Below are 11264 nucleotides of genomic sequence, written 5' to 3' on the forward strand. Positions count from 1 at the left end.
ACTTGTTTTATCCTGTAGGCTATGCGTTCTCTCTCCTGATACTGTATGATATCCATTATCCACCAGGGCTGAAAATGTCCTGTTTAAATAAGTTATTGGTTGTTATGGTTTACTACTGTAATATGGTATAGTAGGTATAATACCAATAACATATATTATACCATATACATTATAAGTAACTCATTATATATATATTCTATAAGGATAACATAACGAATGAGATGGAGGAATCATACTCATATCCCCTATAATAACCCTTATATAATAATCTGCCAACAATGTACTTCGGGATGCTCTTTGGCACCTTGGCCTAATCAATCACTATAAGTAAACCATAACACAATGGCAATGAAAGGTATTGACTCCACACAGCAGGAATTATTGTGTTGATGCGATGTATATTGTTGTGTATGCAAGTAGCTGTGTATATGTATGTTTATTCATGTGTATGTTTATGTGTAGGTGAATGTATATCTAAGGACAACATGAATGTATGCACTGTAGGTAGACAGATCAGTCCACAACACGTGCACCTAAATAATATGCAAATGGCCTCCAGGGGTAGGGCCCGACAAGCCTATGGCTTCTCCCTAGCCCTTTTTGGACAGGACATAAGCAACACTCAAAAGGGGACAAATGGAATTGTGTGTCATGTATGAACTGTATGTCCACCATTCCGAAAATAAAACTGAACTGAACTGAAATAAGCTGGAGAAACCCACTAATGATTGAACACTCTAGATGTAATGATTGCTACTGGTCCTAGGATGGAATAAAATTGGGGCGACCACCTGTTACCTTATTGTCCTAGACAAGTCTTCTAGAGCTTGACTTCTATGTTATTGATCTATTGTCCTTAAATGTCTTGATGAATTGAATATACATACCACAATAGAAACAAGCCCTTAAGGCTTTCTGCGTTATCACTTTAGCATCATTGTGTAATCGTACCACTGTTATTTCAAACTGTAAATATAAAGTAGCCTATTCAATCAATCAAAAGTATTTGCCTATTGGCATTTAGAGCTATGGGCCAGAGAGATAGCACCTGACCCTTAACCAAAACATTACAATGCACCGTGAATCATATTTCAGCTTCATCACTACGGTGTCGGTTGGTAAGCAGCAAAGACCAAATGTATAACAATAACAGTGTCTAAACCACACGTGACCACACCCCTGCCATGCTTAACCGTGCTAAAGCTACCCCCCCATCACATGAATAAATACAATTGATTCAAAACAAACAAAATCCAACCTCATGCCTAAAACAGATAAACAGCGCCTCATCGACGAAGATTAGCCTTATTAAACCACACAAACCCATACATAACCTTAACCATGTCAAACACATTTGTGTCACTTTGAGTGACAAATAATTGTTGTACACTTAAATGAATGACATGCATATAAATGAAATATTGTGTGTGTACTGTGTAGGCGTAGGCAGCTATGTAGAACACTGCATGGAGTTGATATGGGACTTCCAATGTTAAATCTCAAATCGAAATCAGACCAGCCTCTCCTCTTTGGCGTAAATAAAAAGAACGTTTTTGCTACTCACCAAAACAAAGGCGGGTTGTGTCAATAGAAAGACTACTTTCCTTAGTGGAAGCACTCTGAGCCCCCCACCACACGTATAAACGGTACTTTTTGGCCAAAAAGCGATATTTTTTCACCGGAGGAAAAATATCCTCTATGAGGCAGTTCTCTGGGCAATATCAGTAGAGGGCGCAGCGGAGTAACTAAAAATGTTTTTTTCCCGGTGGAAACAAAATCCCTTTTTGGCCAAAAAGTACAGTTTATACGTGTGGTGGGGGGCTCAGAGTGCTTCCACTAAGGAAAGTAGTCTTTCTATTGACACAACCCGCCTTTGTTTTGGTGAGTAGCAAAAACGTTCTTTTTATTTACACTAAAGAGTAGAGGCTGGTCTGTATTCATGCGAGCGGCAGACGTTGATAGTAACATAGCTCTAATGCACGAATTAGAGCTATGGACCAGAGCTAGAGCCTATGGCAATCTTCAGGAAAACATATTTACCTTTTCCATTGTTGTAGTGCGTTTTTCGACAGTTTGCCCATTTGGAAATTAATATCAGTCTTACTCTTACCCTACCCTTTCATAATCACTACGCTGTGGACTATAACTTATTATACTTTCGTTCGTTCTGTTCTCCGAACAACAAACAAACAACTGGAACCTACAGTCGCACCACACACGCACCCTGCATCCCACTGCCTGCAAGCGGTGACACTTGATTGTTTGATTGTTTTCCGCTGGTCCAGAATGATCGAGGAGCCACCCCAGTTAGAACTTATTTCTTCCACTGCCTTTTTTACAATCTATGTTCCACTGGAAGAAATACTAAAACATGTTTTACTAAGTGTCAATACTGCAATGTAGAAATTCTTTGTTTACAAGTAAAATAAAATGTAGGCTGCATACTTGAAAAGTAGGCCTACAAAAGTATAGGCTATGTCAAAATGTACTTTTAAGTAGTGGCCTATTGCCGCCTATAGGTTACCAAAAGTAGAACGTTTCAAACTTTTGAAAATAGTGTTGTAGATTGGCTATTTTCAAATGGTATAGGGCTGAAAACTTTAGTTACAAAGTAACTAAAGTTTTCAAATTGGAGTAAAAGTATGCATTTGATATGTTGTAAGAAGAAAATTGGAAATACTCCAGTAAAGTAAAAGTAGTACCTACAAATTGTACAGTATAGTCCTAAACTACTGTAAAAGTACGTCTACTTGGGTACACCTACTTAGTTACTTTTACTATGTCCAAGCAGGACCCCAAATTAAGGCTGTGTACTAGCATAAAATTGGCTTTTTTAGTTCCATGAATGTACTGCAGAGGTCACCTTTGGATCAGATATCCACCCTATTGGTGGATGTGATGTCCCCAACTTTTTAACTGGTGGTGTGGTTCTGGTGGTCTTAAATTATATAGGCTAATAATAGTTGACCGAATATCTATACAAAATATCATTGGCAAACTTATCTACAAGCGTTTTTGCCAGATGTTCCCTCCAGAATAGGGGATGCTAGGGTTCAAGTGCTTTTACTAAAAACTCAAAAAGCCTACTATGTGTGTTTATTTTTTAGGAACAGCACTGTTAACTGCATTATTCTGTAAAGCACTCACAAAGAGTGTGCGTATGTGTGCATGTGTGTGTGTGTGTGTGTGTGTGTGTGTGTGTGTGTGTGTGTGTGTGTGTGTGCGTGCATGCATGCGTGCGTGCGTGCGTGTGTGTAAGTGGACAAACAGGGAGTTTGTATCGTGATTGATGGGAAAATGTTGTAAGAGCATGTGTGTTGTTTACCTTTAATCAATCATTCACCATGGATGGACTGATGATATTGGTCTGTAGAAGACCTTTCTGAGGATGTTTCAGATATACCAACAGTTTCAGATATGCGAATGTAAGCAGGGTTATAGCTATACTCATGTTTAATAATATGGGCATCTTGCTGCATGCGCTCTTGGACTGCAGCATACTCCTTCTGTTTCTCAACTCCTATCCAGTCACAGAGGCATCCAGGTGGAACCCATGGGTAACGGCTGAAAACAGGTGCAGTATATTCACTCTATATTATAGATGCTTATCCTTGTGTCTGACTGTGATCCTTATTTTCATAGCTTATATGGCATTATCCAGCCCTTCTGGGCTATGGCGAATAAGCAGGCTACATGTTACACTTATTATCTCTATTAGTCACTGTATGAGACATACAACAAACTTTGCTTAGTGCATCCATACAAATAAACAGTACTATCAACAAAGAAAGAAACACTAATGGAGCAACACCATATCATAAACTGTCCTATATATCGTATAGTCAAGTCATCACAGTCTATTGTCAATAAAACAATCTTTCTTGTATGATCAACAAAAGAAAGTCTTGAATATTAAAGGTATTAAAATACAGAATTAAAAAAGTAAGTAAGGGGGGGGGGGACCTTCTTTATTGGACACTCCAACACAAATACAACGGGACACTGAGGACAGTTGTAGGTAACCAACCAAACCCAAGACATGTCTCTAGTCTGTCTGACCCTTTTACCTGTCCCCCTAAACACTGAAAGGTCTAGGAACTGCAAGGGGGTCCAAAAACAACCTGTATGCTGTCCTGTTAACGTAATATAGTAGTATAGTATATAGTATTAGTTGTTAAAGTGCTATAAATAATAAGATAGACACAATGTGCTCATATAGTGATGTTATCAATAAAGATGACCCTCATGCATTACGTGTACTGCAGCTATGGTGCAAGGAGTGCCAGGTCTGCAGACAGGCCAATACCCGTCAACTGTAAGCTGCGGAACTGGTCGAGGTGGAGCCCCTGTACCTCCTGTACAGAAACAAAGGTAACAGCATGTCATCATTGTCTCTGTTCCCACATACAGTATATAGTGTTTTGGACATCGGTGTATGAAGAATACTAAATTGGGCATTATGCTTCCACATGAAACCCACATGAATGGCCCCTTATTGGATCTACTAGTTGTAATGGGGGTCCGGAATGAGATGATTGCGAACGCAGTGATTGCGAATGCAGTGAGCACTTACTATGAGACCTAGCAGATCATGTGTGTGTGTGTGTGTGTGTGTGTGTGTCTGTCTGTCTGTCTGTGTGTCTGTCCCGCTATCCAAATATGGAGTGTGTTGCATCAGCAAAAGGGGCCAGGTCCACTCAGCTCTATATATGGGCACAAAAGGGGCCAGGTCCACATATACAGAGAGGAGAGAGAGAGAGAGAGAGAGAGAGAGAGAGAGAGAGAGAGAGAGAGAGAGAGAGAGAGAGAGAGAGAGAGAGAGAGAGAGAGAGAGAGAGAGAGAGAGAGAGACAGAGAGACAGAGAGACAGACAGACAGAGAGACAGAGAGACAGACAGACAGACAGACAGACAGACAGACAGACATGATCTGCAGGGTCTCAGCTGCGTTCGCTTCCCGCGTTTGCGCGTCTTACTGGTATATGTACGATGATAAGATCGCCCCTCACTTCACATCCATATTCATTATTGTTCTACCATTGTGTTATTGTTTGCCTATGGGAAAGCATTGGGGGATTATTTGTGGATTTTATGGGATTATACGTTTCTGTCACTATATCTTGGATGGTTTGGGACTTTTGTGCGGTTAATTATCACCACAATTATAGAAGTGTTCCTATAATGAAAAGCTGTTGTGCTTTATTGAACCCATAGTGTATTTTCTACACTACAGTATAGAGATCTCTTTCTTTATGCAGCTGAAGCAAAGGCATCATCTACCAACGGATTTACGTGTAGTCCTTGTAGTGTCGCTGTTTTGGTAATCTGAATTGATAGGTTGTTGTTATTTTCGCTCCATGGATCTTAGTACCGTTTCCGGTCTGTGGAGAAGCCTTCTCAGTATGGCGGGTTACAATGCCTTGGACTTCTCTGGGACAAATGGGCATGTCCGGCTGCTACAACACAATGCATGGTGGACGACTACTGCGGAGAGAGCTTCACATGCGCAGTGTCAGGTTGATGTCATCTACTACAACAACCCCTCAGGCAAAACCTTCATGGTTCTTCTGAGGAAGGTCTTGCGTGTGTGCGTGCGTGCGTGCGTGTGTGTGTGTGTGTGTGTGTGTGTGTGTGTGTGTGTGTGTGTGTGTGTGTGTGTGAGAGAGAGTGAGAGAGAGAGAGAGAGAGAGAGAGAGAGAGAAAGACAGTGCACACTTATATTACATTAATATGTTAGCCTGTGTACGTGTGCACTGTGCATGTGTGTGTTAATGTTAATTCTATGTGTGCATGAGTGTACAGTGCAGTAGTGTGTGTGTGTGTGTGTGTGTGTGTGTGTGTGTGTGTGTCAGAGAGAGAGAGAGAGAGAGAGAGAGGGGAGAGAGAAAGAGAGAGAGAGAGTTAGAGGGGGCATTAATGTACAGTATAATTATGTTGTGTCTTCAGGACGATGCATCAGCCAGCTGCTCGAGTGTAATGGAGAGTCAGACTGTCAGTTTGATAATGACGAGACAAACTGTACACACTACAACTACAGAAATGATCTGTGCTCCATTATTCTACCCATCCCCGGGGCAATACACGGCACGCAGGGGTATACAGATTGATTCTGCATGCAGTGCTCATAATTATTACATTGTGTTGCGTTGCTGTCAACTTCCTATCAAAAGTACTCATGTAATTGTTTTGTTTTCTAGCCTAGTAGGGTACAGTGCATGGTTCTCAACCTTTTAAGGCTGTGATCCCCCAAACTATTAACTAATCATATTTGAACTGGGGACCAGCCACCCTGAGAAGCCCATGCATGGAATGTAGGAGTTGAGGAATTACATTTTGTTTGACTCGGTTCCACAGATACAGAATGTGAGAATAGCAGATCTACAAGCTCACATCGCCTCGGGTTGCGAGGCATTGTGAGCTTGTACATTGGATATTTTCACAATGTTTGCCTCTTATATTATTGGACAATTTGCCAATGTTTATAGTATCCTAGCTAATTTTTTATGTCCAGACTTACTTGTAACAGAGAACTTCTACATTGCACTATTGGTACTTTTATTTATAGTATCCTATAGTTTGTTAATTACTTTTGATGCAGTAATGATATATTTTTTAACTTCTTTCTTTCTTTTATTGTTCATCTGGGGACCCCCAAGAATCATGTGGGTTCCCAACCCTCAGGTTGAGAACCACTGGCCTAGTGCACAAATACAATAAAACTGCTCTCGACATGGCCTGATGAATTATCTCATCACCTCTTAGCCCTAGAGTCTCAGGGGGCATGACTCAATGACTAATTGTGAACTGATTTAATTTGTTAGCTTCAATGTCCTGACGGAGGACTTTGTGGATCAAGTTCTGGACCCAAATTACTTTGGAGAAACGTGTGAATATGTCTACAACGGAGAATGGAGAGATTGGACCTATGACGCCTTCTGTGAAAACCTGAACTACAACGACGCTGAGAAAAACTACCGGAAACCTTACAACTACCTCACCTACCAATTTATGGTGCTGTAAAAGCCACATTTGACATGTTCTTTATGCATCTGACCACGTTGTGCTGTGTTAAACAACTTTTACAACTTTCCCGCGTCCCATACAGGCTGAAGCTTCTTCCGAGGGCACCGATGAATACTTTGAAGACATGGTTCAGTTGCTAAATGCACGGAAAGAAGGTGGTTCTTTCAATTTAGGTGTGACAGTCGGGGTCGGCCCGGTTGAAGTTGGATTACATGGCAGCCAGGAGAACGAATTCATCACCAATGTTACAAGTTATAAATCCAAGGTAAAGTACATGTCTCAAAAGACAATTCTGTCCAATGCCTTTCTTATTCCACATCGTCATGGTTGACTGTTAATTTAAAATAATCCACTCTGGCCACATGAGTTGTTTGTCATTTGTCATTTTTTGTCCGCTCTGTTGTCAATAAATAATTTTGGGTGCTTTTAAAACTGTGGTGCGGATCTCCTCTCAATCTTTTTTTGGATCCTGCACCCGTTGCAATTTGTGGATGTGCGTGCACCTCTTGACCATTGTGGTTTGTCATTTGGCCCTTTAGGATGTTGGGTTCATTAGGCTCCTTTCCAAAGTGCAAACGGCCTGGTTCAAGATGAGAAGTGATAAGCTGATGCTCCACGAGGACATGTACCAGTCTCTCATGGAACTCCCAGTGAGCTATGACTATGGGTTGTACGGCCGCTTCCTTAACACCTACGGAACGCATTACGTCACCGAGGGATCCATGGGAGGAACACTGGAACACATCATTATCACCGACAAACAGAAGATGGCATCTAGTCGTAGGCTGCTTTTTTAAATGATCATCTGCTATTTCCATTTTCTTTAAATTATTTTATAGGTTTTCACCTGTAATCTAACTGTACTTGAAAAAATGACATCTACTCAAGTAAAGTAAAATTACGTCTGAACATTTTTTTCCATTCCTGTGTACTTTTACAGACATGAGCGGTAGTACCGTGGGCAGATGTCTTGGTGGTTCATTTGGTTTAAACACTCCCCTTGGCCATTCCAAACAGGTGGAACTTGGTCTCACCGTTAAAGGCGAAGAATGTTGGAAAAGTGGAGGTGGTACCACAGGTGAGTCAGTGCAATACCTGAATAAAACCAAAGTTATTAAGTGTGTTGGAGAATAAAATCATCAAACATTTTTCATGTACTGCTACAAATAACATGTTGAGCTTAAAGGACCACTTCATCACTTTTCAACCCATCTTCATATAATTGGTCCTCACTAATGTAAACTATCACAATGTTTTTCTACTCTGTCATTTGTCTGTGTCTCATAGGAGGGCTGTGGGCAGTTCAGAAACCAGTGACCTGAAACCTGCAGTTTCTATTAGCTTGATTTCCCATCAATGATGTCACTGGTGGCTGGGTTTCTGACCTGCCCACAGCGCTCCTACTGTATGAGACACAGACCGAGTAGGATTTATTTTGTTGCTATTTTTATCATGATTGTGAGGACCAATTATATGAAGATAGGTTGAAAAGTGGTGAAGTGGTCCTTTAAGCTCAACATGTTATTTGTAGCAGTACATGAAAAATGTTTTATTTTCCAACACACAAAAAAGGACTTATTTTCTATCAATATTAAAAAATCGCCATGAATTCAAGGAGACGTTTTTGTTTTTGTTGCATTCCTGAGCCAATTATTTGATGATCGGGGGAGTCAAAGAGTCTCCTACTGAGTCTCCTACTCCTACTAAGGCTTCATGGGGTGTGTAATTGATAGAAAATAAGTCTGGGTTTTTTAGGTGAACTACCTTTAATGGGCTGGTCATGCAGTGTCCACACAAAGCACTATAACTATAAATATACCGTATAAATATATTGTTAGAAAAATAGTTCTATCTGAAGTGGCCAACAGTGGTGAACAATAGTATTATAGTTATTGCTTTGTGTGTTAGTGTAACGCCCGGGATTTGAACTGGTCTCCCACATGAAAGTCCAATATCTTAACCACTAGACCAAAGGGATATCCCTATGAACTCGGGGAGAGAATTAGACTTTTGAGGCCATCAGGCTAAGGCTCTGAGCCACTCTGCTACACTAGGCCCAATTTATTTATACCAATGTATTTATACGCAAGAGGGTGTTATGTTTGGCAGGCAACACCGTCGTACTACGGTGTAAATATTAGGCAGTGCATGTCTCATGAGTTTAGTGTTGAGATTATGGGAAACATACATTTATGTTGTTGATGTGTTTAGGTAGCAGTTCCTCAGCAGAGTTTATTGTGGATGAGTTCACGCTAGTGAATGGTGGAACCCTCCAGCGTGGTGTTGCCTTGGTGCCCTATAGGGACCCTGACACCTACAGGAAATGGGGAAAGACCCTCAAGTACAACCCCACACTCATTGATTACGAGGTAAACCTTTCTTTGTCTTACATTTAACACATTTTATACACCAGTTAGCGCGCGCTGGCGTGACGCTAGCTGTTTGCTCCAGGTTTAGGCTGAGCCCGGACCACGTGAGTTTCCCCTCATGTGGATCTTCCAGTGTCCCACATGTACTGTAACATACATTTCCTTTTTCTTTATTTCTTAATTTTCCCCCCCTTTTTAAAAAAAAGAAAAGAAAAAAGAATGGAAAGGGAAATGAAGACAAATGAGTAATTAAATAAATTATGAGTTTCTGGTGTTGTCCAAGTTGAGCGCTCCTGTCCTGCCCAATCTACGTAAAATTCACACCATACCACACCATACAATCTCCCCTTTCTTTTTTTATCTCTCTCTCTCTCTCATGTCCATGAACCAGGTCATGCCCATCTACGAGCTGGTGCGTTTCAGCATGGCTGCGGACCACGTGGGCCAGAGGCTGGCCCACCTGAGGAGAGCCTGGGACCAGTATATGCAGGAGTTCAACACGTGTCGCTGTGGCCCCTGCAGGAACAACGGCCTGCGCGTCCTTGCCAGGGGCACGGTCTGCCAATGCATCTGTAAGGAAGGCTACCGGGGAGATGCCTGCGAGCAGCACACCAGGACAGGTGAGGAGGTCAAATACAAGTATTGGTTAACACACACGAGTGCATAGTGTTTTCAATTTGTCAACTGGAAACTGGAATCACACACAGTAGGGGGCAACTAAAGGACTGACTGTAATGTCTATACAACAGCTGAGGCATCAGATGGAGAGTGGTCATGCTGGGGCCAGTGGTCGCCCTGTCAGTCAGGGAGGAAGACTCGGACCCGGCTTTGTAACAACCCAGCGCCAGACAGCGGTGGAGCGCCATGCCTGGGCACCCCCTCCCAGGCCCAGGGCTGCTGAAGTGATGTCTCCCAAGTGGTGCCTGGGCACCCCCTCCCAGGCCGAGGGCTGGGAGGGGGTACTGGTACTTGTGTTGTTGTGGTCTTGTGTTTTACTTAAATAAAAGTACCAATAGTGCAATGTAGAAGTTCTCTGTTACAAGTAAGTCTGGACATAAAAAATTAGCTTGAGTAATAGTACAAAAGTATTGGCATCAAAAGTAGAAAGTACTAAATATTTTGACAATAGCAGATCTTCAAGATCACAATGCGTCATATAGCGAACGCATTGTGAGCTTGTAGATCAGCTATTTTCAAATGGCCAAAATGTATACGGTAGGTATATATGTATAAGTTAATGTTTTGTAATAATCTAAATCTACAAACTAAGTAACTATAGTAACTAAAGTTTTCAAATAAATGTAGTGGAGTAAAAGTGCAATATTTGGATCCGAGATGTAGTGGAGTAGAAGTAAAAGTATTGTAAATTGTAAATACTCAAGTAAAGTACAAATACCTCAAAATTGAACTTAAGTACAGTACAGTACTTAAGTAAATGTACTTGGTTACTTAGTTTACACCACTGCCCAAGTCAACATCTGGAGCAAACCGACGACAATATTGTCTTTTAGCTTGTTGTTGTATTGGGATTAACCTCCTTATCCCTATTCTTGACCTACAGTATGAGCTACAGTATTTGTGGTGAATTTAGATTTTTTTTCCTCATAAATAAACATGCACTGTAGCATATATACTGTACATGCGTGCAACATATGTGCAACTTCATCCTTGAATTATTATTACGGTAATATATTTCTTTATTCTGGAACTATTGCATGCAAATGGTGACTTGAAAATGAAACACAAACAAGAGCAGGAATAAATTCATTGTGTGTGTCGTGCCTCTTCCGTTATCTGTAGAGAGTGATTCAGGTCAGTGTTCAGCGGACGCCCCCTCATGTGAAGGTTAATGATATTAACCTCCACACAACAA

General features: G+C 41.2%; 1 protein-coding gene across 1 annotated transcript; it reads left to right on the forward strand.

The window, feature by feature from the left end:
* Positions 1 to 5424: 5424 nt before the first annotated feature.
* c8a (complement component 8, alpha polypeptide) lies at positions 5425 to 10292 on the forward strand (the record flags this gene model as incomplete). Its single annotated transcript, XM_080778968.1, has 8 exons — positions 5425 to 5515; positions 5946 to 6093; positions 6821 to 7010; positions 7105 to 7287; positions 7562 to 7802; positions 9234 to 9391; positions 9783 to 10011; positions 10153 to 10292. The coding sequence occupies exons 1-8, from the start codon at positions 5470 to 5472 to the stop codon at positions 10290 to 10292; spliced, it is 1335 nt and encodes a 444-aa protein (XP_080635094.1). The 5' UTR covers positions 5425 to 5469.
* Between the last annotated feature and the right edge of the window lie 972 nt (positions 10293 to 11264).

Source organism: Protomyctophum bolini, assembly GCF_963924005.1.
Source record: "Protomyctophum bolini genome assembly, chromosome: 12".
NCBI lineage: Eukaryota > Metazoa > Chordata > Actinopteri > Myctophiformes > Myctophidae > Protomyctophum > Protomyctophum bolini.